We start from the raw sequence: 26,156 nt of genomic DNA, 5'->3' as shown, positions 1-26,156 counted from the left end.
CCCTTCCTTGGCAGCCAGCCTCTCTCCTGGGACCGGGCGGGCTGGTGGCTTGTTTGTCCCTGGACTCTCAGCTCCTCAGAGGTGGCTTGATACCCAGGAAGCCTCTAAGGCTGGAGAAGGTCCGGCCACTCCTCTCCCCACAGTCAGTGTGGGTGCCCCAGGTGGTCAGCCTTCTCCCGGGGTCTGTCGGCCTGCCTGCCGCTCTCCCCTCCAGTTTTCGGGCCGAGCGTCTGGTCCATGACAGCATCAAGCTCTCTGCAGACGCCCGAGGGGCGGGAGGCCACAGGACAGACTCCAGGGAGGAACGTGTGTGCTCAGACGAGTAGTCTGTCCCTGAGCCGTCCTCCCAGTTGGTCACTGGGCTTCTGGAAAGCAGCCTCCCGTGGTCTCAGCCCCGGCTGCATGGGCCTCTTTCTAGGAACGCACAGAGCCGGCCCGAGTTCTGTCTGTTAAGTCAGACTTGCAGGTCCCGCCTTCACAGAACAGCTTCTGCTCCGTGACCAGAGCACCGCAGCTTTTGCCTGATTGGGGTTTTCTTTACTGCCTTCCTCTCTGTTGAACTCTTCCTGTGCTGGGACAGGGCTCCTCACGGCTGTTCTGTCCCCACCTCCGAGGGGGCCCTTTGGTCCTCCCCTAGCCAATGCTCCTGGACCCCCAGCTGCAGGTTTGACATGTGAACAGGCTTCATTTCCACCTGGTTTTGGTCTCTTCTCCAGACTTCTTTAAGAGAGGGGTTTCGAATTTTCAGAGGGATGGAGAATGCCTGGGTGGGGAGATGTTAGTTGCTGACTTTGTGGCATTGTCACGAAGGGTGTGGCTTGTGGTGTCTCCAGTGCTGCCCCGAAGGTGCCCCTCCCATTGCCCAGAGCGGAGCTGGCAGTGGGCGGCGGCCGGCCCGCCAGTCGCAGCGTCGCCCTGCCCGCGCCCCCACAGGTGTGTAAGCCTCCAGATCAAAGCCGTCGAGGAGCAGCTGGACAGAGACCCCCAGGAGAACTTATTTCTGATGCTGGAAATAGACCGCCGCTTGCTGGAGGTGGAGGAGAAGTTTGCCAGCATCGGCCACAAGGAGCAGTGCATGGACATTCAGCTGGAGCGGGCCCGCATAAAGAGGTGGGGACCCGCTGTGCTCCCTGCCCTGGGGAAGCGCACGGACGCAGCCCCCCGCCCAGCCCCAGGCACGCGAGCGTCGCTCCGCGTCTCACTCGGCCGTGGACACGCACGCCTTTTCACACTCAGCCACACGCGTGTCGCCTCAGAGGCCAGGAGCTGCCCGCCCCCAGCAGTGCCGTCACCTCCCCTGGCCGCGCCCATCGTCTGCCCATGCCCCCACAGCCTCCCCAGGGCCACCCCACCGTGGGGGCCACGCAGGGGTTCAAAACACGGTGAGCAACCAAAGGCTGGGCGTAACAAGTAGCCTCTATGAGGGAAAAGGCACGCGCCACCTGGGAGCCCGCGCAGCAGGCAGCTCTGGTCACCGAAGCCGCTGGGGTCCTCGTAGGGCGTGGGCACACTCAGACACGGCCGGGAGGTGACGGGCCCGCGCAGCCCCTGGCCCTGCAGCGGCCGCAGCGCCTGCAAACGAGCTCAGACCGTGCACGTGCGGTCCTCCAGGCCTCCACCTCTCTTCCAAATAGGTTGAGAGGATCTTTCCAGGTAACACACCCAGTTATAAGATGTAAAGTGCTAATGAAATATACATTGTAACTACATGCAAATTACACGCTACACATTTTTAGTACTGACAATGTAATGCTTTGACAGTTTTATTCTAAATGTCACTCTTCTTCTGATAAAGGTTGTCTGCCCAAAGTGAGAAATTTGAAGAGCAGAAAACTGCATGTTACTTGGAAGCATACGACCTGGCCCAGAGAGCCGTGGCTGGAGCAGTGGACCTGTTTCTCAGTGTCCAGAGTTTACTGTCCCTTCACGACGTAAGGATGTTATATGAATTTTACCTCAATTTAAAAAAATCCCAGAAAGCTATGGGAGAGATGCCCAAATATTTGGAAAGTAAATAACATACACCAGAATAACTGTGGGCCAGAGAAAAAAATCAGAAGGGAAACTATTTTGAACTATAGTGTGTGTGTGGGGGGGGCACATATCAAAATGTGTAAGAGATCTCTAATGCAACACTTAGGGGAGCTTTTGTAGCACCAAATAGTTGTGTGAGAAGAGAAAAAAACCCTAAATCAGTTATTTCAACATGAAAGTAGAAAAAGCAAATCAAACTCAAAATAAGTAGAAGAAAAGAAATTAAAGACCACAGTGCAAACTATTGAAATAGAAAACTGAAAAATGGAAAAGTCAGTAAAGCCAAATGCTATTTCTTTAAAGAGATCAATAAATTGATAAACTTCTAGTCAGACTGGTTAAAAAGAGAGAAAGGATATAAATTAACCATCAGAAATAAGAGATGTGACATCACTGTAGACTCTATATGTTGAAAAGATTATAAGGGAATTTCATGAACAACTTTATGCCATATGTTTGACAATGGAGATGAAATGGAAAATTCCTTGGAAGACACAAACGACCAAGCTCAGTCAGAAAGAAATAGATAATGTGAATAGCCCTCAGTCTATTAAATAAATTGAATTTGTAGTTGAAAGTTTTTCCATGAAGAAAATGTCAGACCCATATGCATTTACTAGAGAATACCAGCAAGCATTTAAGGGAAAAAACAAGACCAATTCTGTACAGATTCTTTGGGAAAATTGAAAAGGAGGGAATACATCCCAACTCTTCTGTAAGGCTGGTGTCAGTGTGATACCAAAGCAAGATAAAGATATTAAGAAAAACCCTATTGACAGTTCTTCATGATCATAGATGTAAAAACTCTAAACAAAATTTGGGAAATTAAGTCCAACAATGTGTAAAAAGGATAATATACCAGGTTGATCCCAGGACTTGTGTAACATTCAAAAGTCAATCAATTTGGTTCACCAGGTATTTTTAAACAGTAAACATTATTGGACTTCCCTGGTGGTACAGTAGGTGAGAATCCACCCACCAGCGCAGGGGATACGGGTTTGACCCCTGGTCTGGGAAGACGCCGCCTGGCGTGGAGCAGCAAGACCCACGTGCACGGCCACTGGCCTGTGTGCTGTGAAGTGTGCGCGCCCGGAGCCTCTGCGACGAGAGAAGCCCATGCACCACACCTGGAGAAGGCCTGTGTGCAGCAGCAAAAGGCCCAGACGACCGAAAGAAACACAGGCGCAAGAAAAAAAGCACTTGACAAGGTCCAGCATCCGTTCCTGATCAAACAAAACAAAACCTCTTAGCAAACCATTCATAGCAGGGATCTCGCTCAGTCTGATTAAGGGCATCTGTGAAAAAAACTAGAGCTCACATGTTGAAAGACTGAATGCTTTTTCCTTAAGATGACGAATAAGATAGTGGTGTGTCCTCCACCACTTCAATCCAGAATGCTATTAGAGTTCTAGCCAATTCAATCAGGCAAGACAAAGAAACTAAAGCATCCAGGTTACAAATGAACATGTAAAACTATCTTTGTTCACAGATAATGTGGTTGTCTGTGTAGAAAACTGTGCGATCTACAGAATAATACAGCTGCTAGTACTAAGGAGTGAGCTTAGTAAGGTTGCATGGTACATGAGCACTACACAAACACTAACTGTATATCTCTATGCACTAATAATGGTCAATTGTATATTAAATATGACAGCATACACATGAAATTTGACCCAGAAGGTGAAAACCCATACCCTGAGAACCACACAACATTGCTAGAAAAATTAAACAATACCTAAATAAATGGAAAAGTATATTAAGTTCATGGCTCAGGAGACATGATGTTATTAAGATGTCAATTCCCCCCTAAATTATCTACAATCCTGATCAAGATTCTGCAGAGTTTTTTTAAATAGAAATCGACAAAGTGATTTTTAAATCTATGTGGAATTTAAAAGGCCTAACATAGCCAACACAACTTTGAAAAAGAAGAACAAAGTTGGGAGCCTAACATTACCTGATTTTAAGACTTACTTAAGTAAAGCTACGGGTGAATAATTTAACTGAGATGACCATAATATCTACTACTGTGGGCAAGAATCCCTTAGAAGAAATGGAGTAACCCTCATTGTCAACAAAAGAGTCCGAAATGCAGTACTTGGATGCAATCTCAAAAATGACAGAATGATCTCTGTTCATTTCCAAGGCAAACCATTCAACATCACAGTAATCCAAGTCTATGCCCTGACCAGTAATACTGAAGAAACTGAAGTTGAACAGTTCTATGAAGACTTACAAGGCCTTATAGAACTAACACCAAAAAAAGATGTCGTTTTCATTATAGGGGACTGGAATGCAAAAGTAGGAAGTCAAGAAATATCTGGAGTAACAGGCAAATTTGGCCTTGGAGTACAGAATGAAGCAGGGCAAAGGCAAATAGAGTTTTGCCAAGAGAACACACTGGTCATAGCAAACACCCTCTTCCAACAACACAAGAGAAGACTCTACACATGGACATCACCAGATGGTCAACACCGAAATCAGACTGATTATATTCTTTGCAGCCAAAGATGGTGATGCTCTATACAATCAGCAAAAATAAGACCAAGAGCTGACTGTGGTTCAAATCATGAACTCCTTATTGCCAAATTCAAATTTAAATTGAAGAAAGTAGGGAAAACAACTAGACCATTCAGGTATGACCTAAATCAAACCCCTTAAGATTATACAGTGGAAATGACAAATAGACTCAAGGGATTAGATCTGATAGAGTGCCTGAAGAAGTATGGACAGAGGAGGTTCATGACATTGTATAGGAGGCAATGAACAAGACCATCCCCAAGAAAAAGATATGCAAAAAGGCAAAATGGTTGTTTGAAGAGGCCTTACAAATAGTTGTAAAAAGAAGAGACACAAAAGGCAAAGGAGAAAAGGAAAGATATACCCGTTTGAATGCACAGTTGCAAAGAATCCCAAGGAGAGATAAGAAAGCCATCCTCAGTGATCAATGCAAAGAAATAGAGGAAAACAATAGAATGGGAAAGACTAGAGATCTCTTCAAGAAAATTAGAGATACCAAGAGAACATTTCATGCCAAGATGGGCACAATAAAGGACAGAAATGGTATGGACCTAACAGAAGCAGAAGATATTAAGAGGTGGCAAGAATACACAGAACAACTATATAAAAATGATCTTCATGACTCAGATTACCACAATGGTGTGATCACTCATGTAGAGCCAGACATCCTGGAATGCGAAGGCAAGTGGGCCTTAGGAAGCATCACTATGAACAAAGCTAGCGGAGGTGATGGAATTCCAGTTGAGCTGTTTCAAAGCCTAAAAGATGATACCTTGAAAGTGCTACACTCAGTATGCCAACAAATTTGGAAAACTCAACAGTGGCCACAGGCCTGGAAAAGCTAAGTTTTCATGGAATGAAAAGAAATCCCAAAGAAAGGCAATGCCAAAGAATGCTCAAACTGCCACACAATTGCACTCATCTCACACGCTAGTAAAGTAATGCTCAAAATTCTCCAAGCCAGGCTTCAACAATACATGAACCGTGAGCTTCCAGATATTCAAGCTGGATTTAGAAAAGGCAGACGAACCAGAGATCAAATTGCCAACATCCGTTGGATCATTTAAAAAGCAAGAGAGTTCCAGAAAAAGATTTACTTCTGCTTTATTCACTCCACCAAAGGCTTTGAGCATGTGGATCACAACAAACTGTGGAAAATTCTTCAAGAGATGGGAATACCAGAACACCTGACTTGCCTCTTGAGAAATCTGTATGCAGGTCAGGAAGCAACGGTTAGAACTGTACATGGAACAACAGACTGGTTCCAAATAGGGAAGGGAGTACGTCAAGGCTGTATATTGTTACCCTGCTTATTTAACTTTTATTCAGAGTACATCATGAGAAACACTGGGCTAGATGAAGCACAAGCTGGAATCAAGAATCCCAGGAGAAATATCAATAACCTCACATATGCAGATAACACCACCCTATGGCAGAAAGTGAAGAGGAACAAAAGAGCCTCTTGATGAAAGTTAAAGACGAGAGTGAAAAAGTTGGCTTAAAACTCAACATTCAGAAGACTAAGATCATGGCATCTGGTCCCATCACTTCATGGAAAATAGATGGGGAAACAGTGGAAACAGTGACAGACTTTATTTTTTTGGGGTCCAAAATCACTGCAGATGGTGACTGCAGCCATGAAATTAAAAGACACTTGCTCCTTGGAAGAAAAGTTTTGACCAACCTAGATAGCATATTAAAAAGCAGAGACATTACTTTGCCAACAAAGGTCCATCTAGTCAAAGCTATGGTTTTTCCAGTAGTCATGTATGGATGTGAGAGTTGGACTATAAAGAAAGCTGAGTGCCAAAAAATTGATGATTTTGAACTGTGGTGTTGGAGAAGGCTCTTGAGAGTCCCTTGGACTGCAAGGAGATCCAACCAGTCCATCCTAAAGGAAACCAACTCTGAATATTCATTGGAAGGACTGATGCTGAAGTTGGAACTCCACTACTTTGGCCACCTGATATGAAGAACTGACTCATTGGAAAAGACCCTGATGCTGGGAAAGGTTGAAGGTGGGAGGAGAAAGACAACAGAGGATGAGATGGTTGGATGGCATCTCGGACTCGATGGACATGAGTTTGAGTTAACTCGGGGAGTTGATGATGGGCAGGGAAGCCTGGCGTGCTGCAGTCCATGAGGTCGCAAAGAGTCAGACACAACTGAGCAACTGAACTGGACTGTAAAGCTATGGGAATTGAGATAGTGTGGTTTTCATGTAAAATTACACATCAGTGGAACATAATAGAGAATCTAAAAATAGACACATGCATACAGAAAGGAAACTGACTTTCAGCAAAGGTGCAAAGAGAGTTCAGTGAAGAAGGGCTCACCTTTAAAACAGCTCCTGGAGCAACTGGACGTCCATCCCCCGGAATTACCCTCCAATTATACGTCACACCCCGTGTAAAAACCAGCTCAAGACTGGTCGGTCACAGACCTGCATGTGAGAGCTGAAACTGTGACACTTTTAGAAGAAAACATAGGAAAACGCCTCTGCAGCCTTCAAGTTTAGCAAAGCTTTCTTACCCATGACACCAAAATCATAATCCATCAAAGAAAAACTTTATAAATTGGACTCAGCTCTTCAAAAGACACCATTGAGAGAATGCAAAGACAAATTGCAGACTGGGAGAAAATATTTACAAATCATTTATCTGACAAAGGTCTTGTATCTAGAATATGTTAATGTAAAGAGCTTTCAAAACAGACATAAGCAGCCCAATAAAAACTGGCCAAACGTCTGAACAGACAATTCTTCAAAGAAAATATGTGGATGGTGAATAGTCACAAGAGAAGCCCGCAAGTTTATTAGTGAGTCAGGGAAGAACCGCCACACGACTGTTAACAGGGCTACAACTTGAAGGACCAGTTACACCAAAGGTCATCAGGACGCTCGAGACTGGGACACCCCTCCCACGCTGCCGGTGGGGACGGCACGAGCGACCACCTTGGGACTGGTTTGGCGGTTCCGTGAAGAGTGAAGGCACGGGCCCCCGGGTGGCCGAGCCGCCCCGCTCCTGGCCGTGTGCCCCCCACACACGCGTGCGGAACGCTCACAGCAGCGCTGCTTGCCTCAGCCCCACACTGGGGGTGTGGGAGCAAGCAGGCGGATGGCCCCGGCAGAGCTCAGCCCGTCCGCGTGGAGGGACTCACGCACACGCGCCCCGCGCTGCAGTCCGTGGGGTCGCAGAGAGTCTGACTTGGCTGAGCGACGGAACGGCTCCCAGGATGGACACAGCCTGCAGAAAGCAGGTGCTCTGCGGTTCCCTTACGTAAAATCTGAGGAACAGCAACTGACCAGCCGAGCCGGCAGAGAGGCTCGCCTAGGAGGGAGAGGCGGGCGGGGCCTGGCGGGCGGGGCGGGCTCGCCTAGGAGGGATAGGTGGGCGGGGCCTGGCGGCGGGCGGGGCCTGGCGGCGGGCGGGGCCTGGCGGCGGGCGGGGCCTGGCGGCGGGCGGGGCCTGGCGGCGGGCGGGGCCTGGCGGCGGGCGGGGCCTGGCGGCGGGCGGGGCCTGGCCTGGCGGCGGCTCCCGCGCCCTGACGGCCGGCCGCACCCCTCAGGTACAGAATGTCAGCAGCCCTGTGATGCGGAAACTGCGGTACCTCATGCTCAGCCTCGTGGAGGGCTGTCTGGACACGCTGCAGCTCACTTGGGAGGACGCCCGGCGGCGGCAGCTGGAGCAGAGCTCCACGGACAAGCTGCTGTCCGACTTCCTGCAGAGCCCCAGTGATTACACCGCCGTCGGCCTGGTAACGCCCCGGACACGCGCTGCCCCCCCTCCCCCCGCCCCGTGTGCCTGACCAGCCACTGGGAGCCCAGGAGGCCGGGTTCACAAACGTCCCCGAGATCTCTGAGCAGAGGGCTTCCCTACCCCGGCAGCTCCCAGCAGCCCAGAAAGGCCCGTCTGATTGGCTAATGAGATCGGGGTCTTCCTGGGGGAGGTGCCCCTTCACAAGGTGGGTGCTCTGACGGCTGTGTCGTCACAGGAAGGCGTCCGTAAAGGTGAACTTCAGTCTGTTAAAAAGATGTTACCTCTGCAGAATAGCTCTGAGCAAAACGTGTTCTGTTGTTAGACTGTTAGGGATTTCGTGAAGTGTGAACCCAATTAACTTGACGTACCTAAATAAATCAAATGAATCCTAAATGGAACTCAGTACAAACTCCCGCCCTTGTCAACCTGCCCCAAATTGAGGCTCCTCAGCAGACTCTAGAACCTGCAGCACCTGAGCATGGGAGACCCTCGCCACATTGCAGGGCTGTTGGAGGGTGGGGCCTGGGTGGGCAGCAGCGGTGGCCCTTGGGTGACTGAGGTGGTCTGTGTCCCTGAAGAAGTGGTTCAACCTGAAGCACAGCCTGGTGCACATGGTGCTGGCGCAGCTGGGGAGCCTGCAGTCGCTGAGCGCGGACTCCGAGGAGCCTCACCCATGGTTCCTGGGCCTGGCCGGGAAGGCGCTGCACCTGCTGGCCGAGAACTGGGACCTCCTGCTCCCCGCCTGCTACTGGGAGGAGAGACTCTGGGTGCGTCTGGCCGGCTCCCGGACTGACCACTGAGGCCTGAAAACATACACTTAGGGCTCACGGGAGCTTAGTAAGAACTGGGGTAGAAAACAGGACTTGAATTGTCCGGGGTCAAGAAGTGTGGTGTGGGCTGTGGAGAGAGGACAAGGTAGGCCAAAGGCCCAACCCCCGGAGGAAGAACGGGAGGGGGAGAAGGGGTAAGCAGGACAGGCCGTCCTAAGTGGGGCATCCCACCCCCGCCCCACGGGGTGTCCCCAGGCGGTGGCTCCTGGCGCCTCCTTCCACCCTAGCAGCTCTGTGCCTGAGGACCAGGCCCCCTCCCTACCCAGGTATTGGTCCTGCCCACCCTCGCTGCTCCTCCATTACCCCGCCCCCACCCACCCACACGGTCCAGGGAAGCCCTCCTCCCGACAGCGCGCCAGTGCACCCAGGCCCGCCCTCTTCTCTCCAGGACCCACCCCCTGCCAGGTTGCCCTGCAGGCCTGGAGCCCCTGAGGAAGCCCCTGCCCCTCAGAAGGGATTCTGGTGACAGCTGCCACCGTGGGAGCTCCTGGTCATCGTCCTAAATGCCTCTGTAGACGCCAGGAGGCACCTGCCTAGGTGCAGCCAGGCCGGGCCCAGGGACCTGGCTGGGTGTACAGCCCTGGGGTCAGCCCAGAGGCGGCTGTCCAGGCTTCCAGGCCCTCAGACGTGACTCACATGTGGGTGAATTGGTGGCAGTTTGACTGCATTCAACCAGTATTCACTGGGCACCTGAAAAGGTGGTTCTGGGTCAGGCAGACACGGACCAGGCATGTGGCCCCTCTTGAAGCGGGCGCCCGTCTGGGAAGCTGCGCTCACCACACCCCCGCTTGGAGGGGCTGCCCACCTTTGTCTCATCCCCGCAGACCCAGGGCTCCCCCAGCCTGAGTCTCCTGGGCCTGCTGCCCCCCAAGCAGGTCCCCCTGGCCTCCCGAGGACCCCTTCAGGTGCCTTGTCCTGCAGAGGAGACAAGAGGAGCCTTGTGGTGCTTTTGGCCCCTGGGCCCCTGGGGCAGACGGGCACCCAGCTCCCCCAGGCCTTGCTGCTCAAGGGAGGGGATTTGCGGGGTCTGAAGGGGTGCGGCACAGAAGGCCATCCCCACGGCCATGCCAAGGCTCCTCCCTGCAGCATCTGCCAGGCGCTGGTTTCTCTGCCAGGCCCCCACCGGTCACCTAAATCAGTGAAGGGTGGGCTGCAGCACACCTGCCATGCCCCCTCACCCAGGGGTCCTGCAGAGACGCGCTTCCACGCTGCCCTGACTGGAGGTGTGTCCTCTGTAGGGGGGCGCTGAGCTGAGCAGCCTCAGGGGTCTGGAGATCAACCAGGAGGACCCGGAGCATGAGGGGCCCTACGGTGAACTGCCGTCCTTCAGGGCCACCCCCGAGGAGTGGAGGAAGGGCTGGGATCAGAGGGCACGCCGGCCTCCACCCAGCCCCAGGCTGCCCGGCCCACAGAGCCCGCTTGAGTCTGAGGTCCCCCCGCGGAGGAGGGTGGTGCTGGCCCAGCAGTACCTGGCCCAGGCGTCCGAGGTGCTGCTGCAGTGCCTGCATGGGGCCCTGGGCAGCAACCTACTGGACATTGCCGCGGCTGCCAGCCTGGAGATGGTGGAGTGCACGGGCATCCTGGAGCCCACGACCGCCTGCCAGTTCCTCGCGCTGGCTCAGGTGTGCCCTGCTCTGGGCCCCTTCCGCAAGGCCCCCCTTGGCCCCTGGGGAGAGGGAGGCCCCCCGAGGCCCCAGTGCTCCGTCTGCCGGCGGCCCCACCCGCCAGGCTGCGACTGGGCTCCGCTTTAAGGATGGCGCTCATTGGAGGAGGCACCCCAGGTACCCGGAGAAGGGGATCCGGCCCCCATTGCAGTTCCCATGGGCGCACGAGCAGCAGGAGCCCCCAAACTTGTGTTCCTGGGGCTCAGGGGAGAGCAGAGTGCGCTCCTTCCCGTGTCCTGAGCCGGCAGGCCTGCGGGCTCAACGGTGAAGGCGGGCTCGCCCAGCCTGTCGGCTGTGCCAGCCGCCTGGAGAAGTGCCTGGGTGCCCACCTGCCATGGGCACTGCCCGGCCCCCACCGGCAGCCTCCACCGTCTGTTTCAGAGCTGCTCGGCCTCTGAGAGGATGCGCGAGGTCCTGTTCGCAGCCACGGCCAACACCAGCAGCTCACAGCTGGCCGCGCTGCTGCGGCTCCAGGACAGGCTGAGGCGCCAGGAGAGGACGTCCACCAACCTGTGTGCCAGCGTGGAGCAGAGACTGGCCGCCACATCCAAGGTAACCAAGCCGAGGCTGCCCGTGAGCCTGCCCCACCCCGCGGCTCCGCAGACGCCCTCGGACCGGGTGCAGATCCCGGCCCTGCCTCCCGCTTGCTGTGTGGTTCTGGGGGGGCCACTCACCCTCTCTGAGCTGCAGCTTCTCATGGGCCCAGTGGGGAGAGCAGCCCACCTTCAGCATTGGCGAGACTCTGCGAACTCAGCACAGACACCCAGGCCTGCGGTGGTCACGAAGAGGAGGGGGGAGGATGGGGCTCTGGGGGGTCCATTTCAGTTCATGCTGTGTTTTAGGAAATATTTTATATTCAGCCAAGTCTTAGAATTTAATTTTGGAAGAAATTTGCAGAGCATGGTAGCTAACAGCACCTCCTCTTTTATTTGGACTAGCAAATATGAATTGGAGACTTAACGAAATTAAACTTGATGAAATTGAATACAGAAAACAGGCCAGAACGCTCTGGTCAAGCCCACCCTCCTCCTCCATGGGGCTTCCGTGACTGCTGGTGTGGGCACCTCGCACCCCTCAAGCCAGGCTGCCTCTCTCCTTCTGACCAGTAGGGATGGGACGACTCTCTGTGCAGGCCGTCCTGTGTGCCAGGGGTGCTAGCGGCAGCCCTGGCCTCAGGCGCCTTCCCACGTGACACCCCAAAAATGTCTCCAGGCCAGGAGCCCTGCCGTGACCCAGGGACAGGAACCGCCCTCCTGCAGGGTGGGGCCTGCCTGGAGGAGGTGAGAGGCAGTCTGTAAACCCTGGGAAGACTCATCAGTTGAAAGCCCGGCGGTGCTCTGCCGAGACACGGTACTGGAGGGGACGACCCAGTGGTCAGTCAGCGGGGACCCATGTCCCCAGCCCGTGAGCACCAGGGAGAGTTTCAAATGTGTGAACAGAACCGACCCAGACAGGAGCTGCAGACAGATCCTCGGCTCTGTGGGGAGGCTGGACCCATCCTCTCACTTGCTGGTAGAAAGAGAAGCAGCAACAACCTGCAGAAGTGCGCAGAGTCGTCCCCGAGTGCGCGAACTGAACAGACTTGGCCTGACATTCCGGGAACGTGGAGCCAGTTGGGAGCAGGCGCACCTGCCCTCCAGGTGTGGGCGGAGCCTTTACCAAGCGGACCATCATTGGCCACAGGATGCCTCAGCAAATGCCAAAGCACTGAGATCATTCAGTTTGTTTTCTAACCACAAGGAAATTAAAACAGAAATCAATAACTAAAAGATACATGTGAACAAAAGCTGCTGTTTCCTTGAAATTAAACAGTATGTCTATCATCATCCATTGGTCAAAGAAGTTTACAAAATATTTTAAATTGACTTAAAGAATAAAAATACTATATAAGAAAACCTAGGAGACTTGTCTAAAACAGAGTTTAGGGGAAAAAATACACCCTTGAGCACAAAAAGAAAGCCTTAAAAAAACAGTGATTTATACTTTGATTTCAAGAAGCTAGAATAAAAACATCTAAGAAAAAAGAAAACAAATGAGAGAGAGAACAACAAAAACCATGAAATTAAATCACACCTACCGCAGAGGAAATCAATAATAGCAAGAATGGGTTCCAAGGGGAAAACTACTAATAGTAAAATTGATAAACACTTAGGAAGACCTGACAAAAAAAGAGGGAAGACAGAAATTTCAGGATAGGTAATATGACATCATGAGATCCTTCAGACATCAAAAAACTAGTGAGAGACTCTTTTTATAACCTTACTCTAATAAATTTGACAATTTGAGTGAAATGGACAAATTCCTCAAAAAATATAACCTACCAAAGCTGACAACAGAAAATCTGAATAACTTAATCTCTCTTCAAGAAGTGTCTTGACACTTAACACTGAAGTGTCTTAACACCGTCACAAAGAGAGTCCCAGGCTCAGCTGGCTTCACCAACAAATTCCACCAAACACTGAAGGACGAAATGATGTTTCAGGGGCCAGGAGCAAGAGGAACACTCCGTGACTGTCCTCAGAGAGGCCCCCAAGCCTCCATACTGAAGGCCCAACCAGGACCTCACATGTGGGGAGAATGTCTTATCACCGTGGACACAGTATCAGCAAGAAGACCCAGTAACTGTGTAACGCAGGAGGCTCAGGTGTTGTGCACCATGCAATCTAGTATTTTAACTCATTCAGTTTGGTCCACCATACTAACAGGAGGAAAAGGAGAAAATCGTAAGCCCATCTTGATAGATGCAGAAAAACCATTTGTCAAAATTCAACACCAGCCCGTGATTTCAAAAAATCAAGATAGGAGATAATTTTTTCTATTTATTTGTTTTTAATTGAAGGGTAATTGCCTTACAGTAGTGCACAATGTATGTTTCCATATTAACTAAGAAGATAATTTCCTTAATTTGATAAAGGATGTCTTTAAAAGACCTATAGCAAAGATCATACTATACATTAATTTTCAGAAAAATTCTGAAAACTTTTCTCTTAGAAGAGTTGAAATGACACAAGAAAGCTATCACACTTCTATTCAATAGAACAGTTAGACTAGGAAAAGGAATAAAGGGCAGAAGCATTGAAAAGGAAGAAGTAAAACTGATTATTCAGTCAACATGATTATGGGCCTTAAAAGTCATCATCTCTGAGATGCAGCATGCAGATGGCAGGTCACGACAGACGACTGTCCCAACAATTGCATCTCTATACGCCAGTTACAAACAAGCGGCTACAGTGTCTGAATAACACTGTTTTCAGTGACATCAGACCCAAACACCTAAGGAAAATCTAACAAAAGACATATGATCTCTACTCCCAAAGCCATAAACCTCTCTAAGGAAAATTGAAAAAGAACTGACTAAGCAGAGAGGCAGCTGCGTCTGGGGGAGGAAGACTGTGTGAACACGTTTGTAAGGAAGTGCCAGCTTCCGAACAAGATAGCAAGACCAGCTTGAAGCGGCGGAAGAGAAGACACAACAGAAAAAGGCCAGGAACAGGCCCACCGCACACGCCTGACGCAGCCCCGCCCGGGTGACGGCTCCCCCTGAGAAGGTGACACAGTGGAGCTCTCGGAGGAAGCTTTTGGAGACGAGCCTCCTCATCACCAGGAAGGAGGCACAAACTTTACTACATGTTGCATCGCACGGACGTGAAGGACCTCTGTTCATCAGAACCACACATCCTTTGCCCGGGAGTCAAAGGCAAACCTCAGAGGAGGTCCAGCACACACGAGTGACCGGGAGCTGGAATCCTGTGTGGAGAAAGGAGGTGGCCCGCTCTCAGAAAGAGACTGACCCTCCAAGAGAGGAAACGCACACGGATGGACTGTCACAGAAGACGCCCAAACAGCCAGTAAACCCTTAAAACGCTGCCCAACTTCACTGGTCATCAGAGAAATGCAAAAATTAAAACCCCACCCAAGTACTACTGGACGTCCACCAGAGGGGGGGAGAGCACCCAGGGCTGGAGAGGAGGGGGCCCCTGGGGGGCTAGGGTCCGTCCGCACGTAGCCCCTTGGGAAGTGAGTTCAACCCAGCAACTCTTCCTGCGGGCTGTGGTCCCCAAGAACAGACGTCACAGCAGTATTTGTGCCCGCTGGCCACAGACGGGTGAGAGGCTGTGCCTTCCCCAACGGGACACTGCAGGCAAAACGGGCAACAGGGTCAGCTGCCACGGGTGCCAGCCTGGAGGGACCCGGGACACTGGGCGGAGGCCGCTGCAGCTGAAGAGGTCTGGCCCCTGTGACCCATCCCCCAGCTTGGGGAGCATCCTGCTCCGACCCGTCTGCTCCGCTGGAACAGGCGTCCCCCGCGCCCCCTGCAGGGGACCTGACTGTGGACAAGGGTCAGCCCCTGCAGACCTGAAGCCCATTTCATCAGAAAGCGGGGGGCGGGCGTGAGCGGCTCCTCTCTGGGGGTGGTCTGCGGGCTGCCGGCGGCTCCTGCTGCAGACCCGCAGCAAACGGGCGGGGGCGCGGGCAGGCTGGACCGCACCACCTACGGGCTGGGAGACTGACTGCGGGCCTCGGCCTGTGTCTGCGCGGGGGCGCCGCGGGGAGCGGAGGGGCGGAGCCGCCAGGCTCTCGGCGGGGCCGGGTCCCTGCCTTGCGCGGCGGTGCCGCGGCGAGGTCCGCGCGCTTCTGCTGCCCCCTGGCGGCGGCCGCCGGCCTGCACTGACCCTGAGGCTCACCCGCAGGCTTGGCAAAACCTCCGGGTCACGGAAGAGCACTTTAACCTCTTGAATGACATTCCTCCCACCGTTCGGGTCATCTTCCTGCACCACTCCAGGGACGGGTGAGGCCTTCTCCCCTGCTCCCCAGCTGCTCCCAGGGCCCTGCCCCCTGCGCTGGCGGTCACTGTGGACACAGCACGGGCCGGGGTGGGCTGCCCGTTGGGATGGGGCGGGTGGACCACCCCTCTGCCAGGGTGCCCAGGCTGACGGGTATGACGGCGGGGGGCCTGGCACAGTGCCGCCTCCTGCCAGCACACAGCCCTGATCTAAAGCGCACCGTGGAACTGCAGCAGAAACCCCGGGCTGCCAGCCTCGGCCGGCCTGCAGAGCGCTGTGGGGGGCGGGGTGCTGTGTGGCTCCGTCCTCACTTGGCTGAGGTTCAAGGGAGGGGCTCACGCTGGGGCGGCGAGGGGGGTGGTGGCACAGAGTCGGCCTCTTCAGGGTTCCTCTGGGACCCCACCCCGTCCTGCCAACAGGACCCGACTGTATGGCGCCTCCTACGACAAAACCAAGTCTGTCCCTGCAGCCAAAGGCAGAATACTCCAGACCGGGGGTGAGTCGCGCCACAGCACCGCCCTCTGCGGGGTTGGGGCGTCCCTGGGGGCGGGGCAGACAGAGACCTGAGGCTCCTCCACTCCCCTGACCCAGGGGTTGCCAGCCCCCATTCAGGCATCTTTCCCAGGTAGGGAGGGGGCATCAGGCGGAAGCAGCAGAGCCTGGCCCATGTGCCTCCCACTGGGGAGACCCCCCCAACATTCCCCCTCCAGCTCCTTCCTAAGCCTCAGCACTTCATTCCACCTGCCCATTCATTACAACCACAGGTGGAGAGCCGTTTGCTCTGTCCCAGGGCCCCCTGGCTACTTCCTGGTGCCCCGCTCCCGAGTGTCAACAGGAGCGACACCACCCAGCCTGACCCCTGCTGGGGGCCAGACCCCCGTTCCCTGCTGACCCCTCACGGTGCCTGCAGAGCGGCCCGGGCGCATTGCAGATGCCGAGTTTCTGTCCGCCTTCCTTCCCAGCCTCCCTGGCCGTCCCCTCTCCGGGGTTCTGGCGCTGACTCCTTCTGGGGAAGGTCCCAAAGCTTTGCCCATAGTTTGCCACCCCCCATCAGGCCGGCGGTGCACAGCGTTCCACCCGCAGTGCTCTCAGCCGGAAGGGCGGTCTGCGAGGCCCCGTGTGGCGACGCGCCTCTGTCTCCGCAGGCTCCTGCAAGGTGGCTCGGGTGGCCGTGAGCCCCGCTGACTTCTCCCGCCTGCTGGCCAGTGTCCAGCAGTTCCGGGAGCAGGCCCAGGCTGAGGCCTACAGTGAGGACATGGCCCTGAGCACTGGCCTGGTGAGACCCGAGCCCACGGGCAGGGCAGGGACCACTGCCCGGCACTGCCGGACCCCAGGTCAGGCTCCCCAACCAGACCCGGCACCAACTCTGCTTTGAACCCTTGAGCCAAGCCTGGTGCAGATGCCCCTGCCATGTCAGCAGAGGAGTGCCGCGGGCTGGGGTGCCCTGGCTCTGAGCGGGGCCTTTCCTGGGGATCGCCTGCAGGATCTGGCCCCTTCCTTCTCACCGCCTGGGGGCTCCAGGGGGTCCCCTTTGACACCTTCTGACCTCGGCGGTTCTTTGGGTTGAGGAGGAGTCGGAAGGCGTGCACCCGAAGGGGGAGGACCGCGCTCTGCTGAGGTTCGAGGTGGTCTTGAAGTCCATGGAGCAGTACCTGCAGCCGCTGTTCCCGCTGCTCAGCTGCCCCCCGGAGCCCAGGTACCGCCCAGGGTCGCCTCCCGAGGGGCTCGGGCACTGAGTTCTAGCCTGACTGCTGGAACCCTGGGAGTGGAGGGTCACGGCATCCCTGTCCCCACAAGTGTGCACAGGTCCCAGGCAGTGTGACGCCCAGGGTGAGGGTGGGCGGGCGGGGGCTCCATGCAAAAGCCAGCTCAGCCTCTGCCCCTGAGCCCCGCGGGAGCTGAGCGGCTGGCTGTGGGCGTGGGAGGGTCAGAGCTGTGCCACTGAGGCCACAGCCCCGGGCTTCTTTCTGTGCGGAATCGGGCCACACTGACCTGGAGAGGGCACGGGCCCTCGGAGACAAAGCTGGGCCTGCCTGCCGTCGGGGGGATGTCTGGCCCCGCCCCAGACCTTTTCTGGGGGACGTCCCTGCCACGAGGACCCCCGCTGCTCTCTGGTCTGGGTGTGGTGGGAGGGAAGAGCCTGGCAAAGGGCCCGGCCCTGTGGATCTGGGTTTGGGGGGAAGGAAGGTGGAGTGCATGGACTCCCTGATTAGCCAGCAGGTCAGAGCGTCCTGATTTCAATGTATTCACATCCATGCCCCGGCCTCGGGAGACGGGCCCCCAGCAGGGAGCGCGGGGAGCCTTGTGCCCTGATGCTGCCCTCGTGATGCGCTGCCCCGAGGACTCACTGCCCCTTCTCAGTGGTGTTCATGGGTTTCTTCAACCTGAATCTGTGCCTTTGCTTTCAGAGCACCGATCCCCGTGGTGGTTTCAGATTCTGGAAAAACAAAGGGCAAAGACAAGGAGAGGAAAATGTCCCTGTCCCAGGGTGAGCGGGGCCTGGGGCCTGGCCTGCTCTGGGTGGTGCTGATCGGTGCCCTGGCGGGCCGTGTGCAACCTCCGGCTGCCCACCCCACCCTCAGGCCCCCCGGCAGGCCGAGGGCCAGAGACCATGGCGATGTCACCCTCACCCTCAGGGGCTGACAGCCGGAGCAGCTGTGGGGTCCCGGGAGCACCACCACACTCCCTGTAACGGAGCTGCCCCAGCGGCCACGGTCCCCTCTGGACGGTCCTCTGGGAGCGGGGCTAGCACAACCGCCCGTCCCTTGAAGGGGCTCCCTGCTGGGAGGAGCCGAGGCTCCAGCACTTGCCTCAGGAGTGCCCACAGAGCACGGGCGGCCCTCGGCACCACAGAGGACACGCTGTCCCCCCACCCGGGCGGTGTCCAGGCCCTGGCTGTGCCCAGTTCAGCCTCCTCGCCTAGTCCCTCGTGGGGTGGGGGTGGGGGTGGTGAGGGGCAGGGGTCTGCTGCCACCAGGGGGCGGTAGCGGCTGCTCCACCCCACTCCCCGCGCAGTGCAGCCCGAGGTCGCAGACGACGTCCTCCTGATCGCGGACCGGCATCTGCTGGAGCTGCCGCTGGAAGGGCTGTCCGCGTTCGCCGGCGGGCTGGTCTCCTCGCTGTCCCGGGAGCTTTCTCTCCAGATGCTACGCAATCGCCTCCGCAGAGAGGAGCCAGGTGAGAGCCGGGCGGACGCCCGAAACGCGCAGGCGGCTCTCACGGCAAGACAGTGCAGCTCTTGTCAAGAGGCGGTCGTCAAAGTCGCCACGCTTTTCACGGCCCTGGCGCATCTGGAGGCGCTTAGGGAGCACCTGCCATGAGCCAGCGCTCTGACAGCTGCCAGCGCACCCCAGCAGGACCCTAACTTCCCTCCTGACCTCAGAAACTTCTGTCTCTAAGGAGGGGGCTGGTGGTCACCAGCCAGCGATACAGTTGGTCATCGATTAGATGGTGAGAGGCAGCAAAGGGGAGGGCGGGGAGGCCTGGCCTGGCCTGGGGGCAGGGGCGGGCCAGGCGCGGTCACTCTGTTTCACGGACATGCAGGGCGTGTGAACATCCTCCAGGTGGTACATTTGTGCCGTGTGGTTTCTGGCATGTATGTTTCACTATGATAAACATCAAATTACATTAAAGAGATTGGACTTTTATTTTCACCCAAGATGAGGTGAAAGAGACCAGATATGCCCTTCCAGCTGAAACCACCAAAACCCAGACAAAAATACATGAAGCACCAGTTATCAGATATTGGCAACCAGGCAGTGGGCCCAGTGATCCCCAAGAGAGGAAAACAGGCAGCTGAGCCCCAGCTTTCTGCCTGGAGAGTCTCAGGCTGCAGCAGGTGAGGGGAGGCCCAGGCAGAGCCCAGCGGTCTCCCCAAGGTGAGCAGAGGGGGGCTGGGGACACACGGCGATCCTGGGAGGAGAAACACACAGAGGGTCCCCTCCGTCCCCAGCTGCGACCGAGTCAGTGCAGGCGCGCGTGGAGACGATGCACAGAACAAAACCTCATGGCCGCCAGCATCGGGCACAGGGGCCGAGGGTGCGGCCTCTACCCACGGGAGCTGGAGTCAGGCCCACCGCCAGAGCTAAAATATGCCTCAAGGCATCAGACTGTTTCCAGGTAACTTGACTGTGTCTCAAAATAAGGTTTCAGATGTAAAGAATTAAAAAAAAAAAAATCCAGGACCCAACAAGGCAAAATTTGAAATGTCTGACATCCAATCAAAAAGTACTTGCCTTCAAAGACCCCAAAAAAAAGTCAATCAAAAGCAGCAGCGGAAATGACGCAGGTGATAGAGTCAGCCAACAAACCATTAAGCAGGCCCTGGGCCTGGGACCCACCTGTCAGGAGGTGGTGGGAGGTGGAGTGTGGTGAGCGGAGACGTGCAAGGCGTGAAGTGAACCCGAACTGAGCTTCTGCTGAGGAGAGACACGCCCTGGGCAGCATTGCTGCAGCCGGCACGGCAGGAGGGAAGCCTCGTGAGCTTGAAGAGATTAAAGAAACAAACTGGGGAAAAAACAGAACCAAAAAACTGGGGGAAACAGAACAGAGCAGCAGTGAGCTGCTGGATAAGGTAAAGCAATGAATTTGCCTGTAGAGGAGTTTTCTCGGGGGGAATATTTGAGTTCATAATGACCAGTTTTCCCCCAAATTTCATGAAAACCATCATCTTGCAGACCCAAGAAGTTAAGTGAATCCCAAACACAAGAAACAGAGAAAACTACAAAGGGATCATTGTAGTCAGAGTGATTAAAACCAGTGGTAGAGTATTTTGCAAGCAGCCAAGGGGAAAAGAGCCAAGAAGAGGTGGCAAGAATACACAGAAGAACTATACAAAAAAGACCTTCACGACCCAGATAATCATGATGGTGTGATCACTCACCTAGAGCCAGACATCCTGGAATGTGAAGTCAAGTGGGCCTTAGGAAGCATCACGAGAGGAGGTGATGGGATTCCAGTTGAGCTATTTCAAATCCTAAAAGATGATGCTGTGAAAGTGCTGCACTCAATATGCCAGCAAATTTGGAAAACTCAGCAGTGGCCACAGGACTGGAAAAGGTCAGTTTTCATTCCAATCCCTAAGAAAGGCAATGCCAAAGAATGCTCAAACTACTGCACAATTGCACTCATTTCACATGTTAGCAAAGTAATGCTCAAAATTCTCCAAGCCAGGCTTCAACAGTATGTGAACCGTGAACTTCCAGATGTTCAAGCTGGATTTAGAAAAGACAGAGGAACCAGAGATCAAATTGCCAACATCCATTGGATCATTGAAAAAGCAAGAGAGTTCCTTTATTAACTATGCCAAAGCCTTTGTGTGGACCACAACAAACTCTGGAAAATTCTTAAAGAGATGGGAATACCAGACCACCTGACCTGCCTCCTGAGAAACCTGTATGCAAGTTAGGAAGCAACCGTTAGAACTGGACGTGAGACACCAGACTGGTTCCAAATAGGGAAAGGAGTACGTCAAGGCTGTATATTGTCACTCTGCTTATTTAACTTATATGCAGAGTACTTCATGTGAAATGCTGGACTGATTGAAGCACAAGCTGGAATCAAGATTGCTGGGAGAAATATCAATAACCTCAGATATGCAGATGACACCACCCTTATGGCAGAAAGTGAAGAAGAACTAAAAAGCCTCTTGATGAAAGTGGAAGAGGAGAGTGAAAAAGTTGGCTTAAAACTAAACATTCAGAAAACTAAGATCATGACATCCGGTCCCATCACTTCATGGCAAATAGATGGGGAAGCAGTGACAGACTTTATTTTTTTGGTCTCCAAAATCACTGCAGATGGTGACTGCAGCCATGAAATTAAAAGACGCTTGCTCCTTGGAAGAAAAGCTATGACCAACCTAGACAGCATATTTAAAAGCAGAGATGTTACTTTGCCAACAAAGGTTCGTTTAGTCAAAGCTATGGTTTTTCCAGCAGTCATGTATAGATGTGAGTTGGGCTATAAAGAAAGCTGAGCACCGAAACATTGATGATTTTGAACTGTGGTGTTGGAGAAGACTCTTGAGAGTCTCTTGGACTGCAAGGAGATCCACCCAGTCCATCCTAAAGGAAATCATTCCTGAATATTCACTGGAAGGACTGATTCTGAAGCTGAAACTCTAATACTTTGGCCACCTGATGCGAAGAGCTGACTCACTGGAAAAGACCCTGATGCTGGGAAAGATTGAAGGCGGGAGGAGAAGGGGACGACAGAGGATGAGATGGCTGGATGGCATCACCAACTCAATGGACATGAGTTTGAGCAAACTCTGGGAGTTGGTGATGGACAGGGAGGCCTGGCGTGCTGCGGTCCATGGGGTCACAAAGAGTCGAACACGACTGAGTGACTGAACTGGACTGAAGGGGAAAAGACACCTTGTGTATCAAGAAGCAAACTCAAGAGGCACAGCAGGCTTCTCAGCAGAAACGACACAAGTAGTGAAGGACGTCTTTAAATTATTACAGAAATAAAAAAAGAAATATCTATCAATGTGGGTATTTTCAAAAATAACTCTCAAGAACAGTGGTGAAATTCTTTTTCAGAAACAGATGAGTTGAATTCTTCCCAGCAGGCCTGCTTACCCCACAAGAAAGGCTGAGCATGTTCTCCAGGCAGGGAAAAAAGGGTGGGAGTCAACGTCTACACAAAGGAATAAACACCAGAAGCTGGAAAAGGGTGGGTGGGCCATTAAAACTTCTTTCTTAATTTAAAATCTCTTTAAGAGATGTTGACATTAAAAATTAATAGCAATGTGTGGTGGGGTTTACAGCATTATATAAATGGAACGTGTGGGGCAGCAAGGGCTGTGGGTGAGAGTCATGTGCTGACCGGCCAGTGGCCAGCGACCAGCGGTTAGCGCAGCAACTGGACACAGAGACAGAAACAGCTGGGACACAATGAAGAGGAGGAAAGAGAATCATAAACAGCAGGACTGATGAGAAGCAGCCAGGAAGAGGGGACAAGGAGCAAAGCAGAGACAGGACAAAGAGAAGTGAAACAGCAAGATGGTGTGTTTGCACCCCAGCACCCCAGTAATCAGTCTCCGTGCAAGGTCAAAACACCCATATCAAAAGATGAAGATCCCCTGCCTGAATGGAAATGCAAGGCCTTGCCCCAAACATGCTTCTTTAAGGAAATCAGCTTAAATCAAACGACACTAATAGGCCAGAAATTAAGGGTGGAAGAGACCCTGGGTTCCTGGCCCACCCAGAACAGAAGCAGGAGTGGGGTGGGTGGGTGGAGCCTGGTACAAGCCCCACCCATTTGCACGCCTGCGGCTGGGAGTCCCACCCCTTTCACATTTTATGGGCTATTTGATGTCTTCGTTGTGAGAATCTGTTCTAGTTTTTCGCCAGTTTTTGCCTTGGGTTTTCCAGGTTTTGTTCGTTAGGTCTGCATACATTTTCTGCTCACTTGTCTGAACTGCCAATCTCCTTCTCAAGCTCATGTCTTCACTCCTGTAACTGGTACCTCTCAGCGAACAAAGTATTTGAATAGAGTCCAGTGTATCCATCTTCTCTTAACACTTCGTGCTTATGAGGTCTTTTAAAAGAAAACATATATTTTCTTACCTGAAGACCATGAAGATACTCTGTGATGTCCTCCATGTCTCTCTTTTTCACCTTTCAGGTTTTTGTCTACCTTCCACCTGATACTGGTTTTTGTGTACAGTGTGAGTTAAGCTTTAGTTTTCTTTTTTCCACGTGAGGCCCCAGCTGTCTGCACACCATTATTGGAGGGCCTTCCTGTCTGCACTACTCTGCATTGCCAGCGTTGTCTGGGAGAGCAGATCATCCTGTGGGCATCCGGCAGTGATGCAGGACAACGTCCCAGAGATGTCCCTCTCCCGATCCCCAGGCCCCAAGAGGATGCGACCCGACATGACAAAAGGGCCTTCGCGGGTGTGGTTAATGACAGATTCTGAGGTGGGGCCATTGTCCTGATTGTCTGGGTGGCTCCATGCCATCACCAGGGTCCTGAAAACAGGCAGGGGGCAGGCACGGAGGGAGTGGAATGAGCTCCTGGCGCCTCCAGGGACTGGAAAAGGCAAGGTTGCCGATTGTGCTTGGAGCCTTAAGGAGGACCCGGCCCTGAGCACACCTCGGTTTTAACCCAGTGGGACCCCTTTTGATTTCTGGCCTCTAGAACTGTTGTTTGAAGCCCCTGCATTTGTGGCAATTTGTTACAGCAGCAGCAACACTAACACAAACTCTCACCATAAAGCAGCAAGCACCCTACATGAATGTGAGCTGTCTTTCCGAAGCAGTGTTGAGTGGGGATAAAAAAGGATTCTGCACACCCCCGAGTGAGGACTTCTCAGAGCCGGGAACCCTCAGGCTGGAGGAGTGCTCTGTGAACGTTGATTGTTCACGGCAAACCTTTAAGGATAACCACAGAAAAACAACTGGTGTATAAATTCCAAACCAATAAAGAGGGGAAATAAGCAAGAGAAACAAGTGAACCAAGACCTCAGTCAAGTTACAAGCAGCCAGTGATGGAGACTCACACGCATAACAGCGGGGCGAGGTGCCGGGACCCGTCCATTAGATCGAGAGCCAAAAAGGTGAGCGGCCCCACCTGCCACTAAAGGCAGAGTGAGCCAGAGCGTGCCAGTCGGCGCTGTCTGATGCCAGACTCCTGACCAGAGAGGAGCCACGGCAGCCGGCAAGCAGAGGAACAGACACGAGAAGTGCCCGGTGCCGCTGAAAGGGCCGCCTTCTCACTGTGCAGCGGAGCCACCTTTATCGCCTCGGGCCCCGCGGGGCGGGGCCGTCACTCGGTGACCAAGGAGCCCCAAACAGGGGAAGCACAAGTGGCAAGAACCTGGGGCCAGGCTGGGGCCCACGCCGGCGATGGGTGAGTCCAGCCCGCGACCAGCACTGCCGGCATGAGCAGGAAGGGCCCAGACAGGCTTTGAGCAACAAAGCTAACAAACCCAGCTTCATGGACACGTGGACCTTGTGTCTAGAAATTAGAGAAACAGGCTGAGACCATGTGTGACTGGGTCAGATGTCAATTCCCAAAAGATGGATTTTTTTAAATCCCCATATTTCAGAAATTTTAAAACAGTGACTTCTAAATAGCTCAGCGTATGGGACTCAGAAGAAGTGACCACAGAAATGTCAAAAAGACTGGATTACAGCAGACTCGAGAGGAAAAGGGCTGGAGGCTTTAAGCTGAGCATCTAATTTGGGAAGTTAGAGCAAGAACAGCAAAAACAAAAAAAAGAAAAAACGAAGAAAGCAAAGGAAAGCCTACAAAAAATACATGAACAGACGCCAACAAAATTGGAAGCAAAGATAAACATTGGTTGTTTGAGAAAATAAAAAAAAAAAACCTCGTAAAATAGACACATTCTGTGAGAATGATCCAGAAAAAAATAAAGGCACAAATATACAATATTAGAAATAAAAGAGACACAAACTCTAAAGCGCATTAGAGATTTAAGATAATAGACTATTGTGAACAACTTTGTGGCAATATGTTCAAAAATTTAGGCAAATTTTTTACAACATCCTAGGGAAAAAGAACTCCAGACTCACGAAGGAAAGAAAACCCCAACAGCCTCATAGCCAAGAAAGAAAGATCAACAGATTTACATTCCCCCACAAAAATACCAGTTTTACCATTTTTTTTTTTTTCTGTTGAATTCTACCAAAATTCCAAGAAACTGTTCTTGTCAGTCTGTACACATCTCCCAGGTAGAAGGAATAAGTCTGTCTTCTGCTGGCCAGTGGTGACCCTGACGCCTGAACTGCTCAAGAATAGGAAAGAAAGAAAAATATAACATCTCATCACCCCATCTTACCTTAAAATCTATAGATGTCACATGTGAAGAGAGTAAAGGGAAAAGGAACCTGTAAACATCTCAGATGATGCATGTGTTCACAACAGAAATTCTCAGCAAGCCAGGAGTGGAGTGAACCCCTCATCTTGATGAAACAATTGATCTGAATGTAGAGCAGGCTGCCTCCTGTGTGCCCCGTAAGGTCAGGCCCTGGCAGAGAGCCCCCACGTCAGCGCTTACATCTGTGCTCACCTGGAGGCCTCCGCAGAGGTCAGTTCCCTCCACCAGGAGAGGGACGGGCAGGGAGCAGACGGTGTAAACTCTCAGGAGGCAGAGCAGCCAGCAAACAGTGCCCGCCCTCGGTGAGTGGGCCAGGCGGCACGCATACCGGCAGGCGCCCCGCGTAGTGTGTGAATGGTCAGGCGTGCAGGCCTGGGCACCTCTGGCAACTGTTCCTTTCTTGAGACCTCCTGGCCCAGGCCTTTCCCAGCCCTGGGAGCTTTTACATTTGAGAAATTACTGCCATTTCAGATTTACCAAAATTAAAATCAACTGTTCTCAATGCTTGTTTTTACACTGAGGTGAGATTCACATAATATAAAATTAACCATTTTCAAGTGAACGATTCAGTGGTGTCTAGTGCACTCAAACCTTGTGCCTCTGTCTAGCTCCGTGACCCCACTTCCTGTTACTGTCTCAGCAGAAGGGAACATGAAGAAGGAAAGCAGAGGCAAAGACCACAAGAAGAGAGGCGCGACACGGAAGGCCGGGAAGGT

General features: G+C 53.1%; 1 protein-coding gene across 12 annotated transcripts in view; it reads left to right on the top strand.

Moving 5' to 3' along the window:
* Nucleotides 1-26,156, top strand: part of CFAP46 (cilia and flagella associated protein 46) — a 95,767-nt gene that overhangs the window by 64,991 nt on the left and 4,620 nt on the right. For 2 of the 12 annotated variants that reach the window (XM_070470518.1, XM_070470521.1), the window contains exons 38-50: nt 934-1,110; nt 1,796-1,931; nt 8,122-8,310; nt 8,891-9,079; nt 10,381-10,764; nt 11,188-11,358; nt 15,498-15,595; nt 16,010-16,086; nt 16,736-16,866; nt 17,159-17,286; nt 17,999-18,078; nt 18,606-18,767; nt 26,081-26,154. In XM_070470518.1, coding sequence (XP_070326619.1) covers nt 934-1,110; nt 1,796-1,931; nt 8,122-8,310; nt 8,891-9,079; nt 10,381-10,764; nt 11,188-11,358; nt 15,498-15,595; nt 16,010-16,086; nt 16,736-16,866; nt 17,159-17,286; nt 17,999-18,078; nt 18,606-18,767; nt 26,081-26,154 — 1,996 coding nt within the window. Of the gene's footprint in view, nt 1-933; nt 1,111-1,795; nt 1,932-8,121; nt 8,311-8,890; nt 9,080-10,380; nt 10,765-11,187; nt 11,359-15,497; nt 15,596-16,009; nt 16,087-16,735; nt 16,867-17,158; nt 17,287-17,998; nt 18,079-18,605; nt 18,768-26,080; nt 26,155-26,156 lie in introns of those variants that run through there. The other 10 variants (XM_070470520.1, XM_070470519.1, XM_070470529.1 and 7 more) reach the window with 10 other exon arrangements.

This window comes from Odocoileus virginianus, chromosome 7 (genome assembly GCF_023699985.2).
Source record: "Odocoileus virginianus isolate 20LAN1187 ecotype Illinois chromosome 7, Ovbor_1.2, whole genome shotgun sequence".
NCBI lineage: Eukaryota > Metazoa > Chordata > Mammalia > Artiodactyla > Cervidae > Odocoileus > Odocoileus virginianus.
The sequence above is the reverse complement of the archived record's forward strand: the minus strand, read 5'-3'. Positions and strand labels throughout refer to the sequence as shown.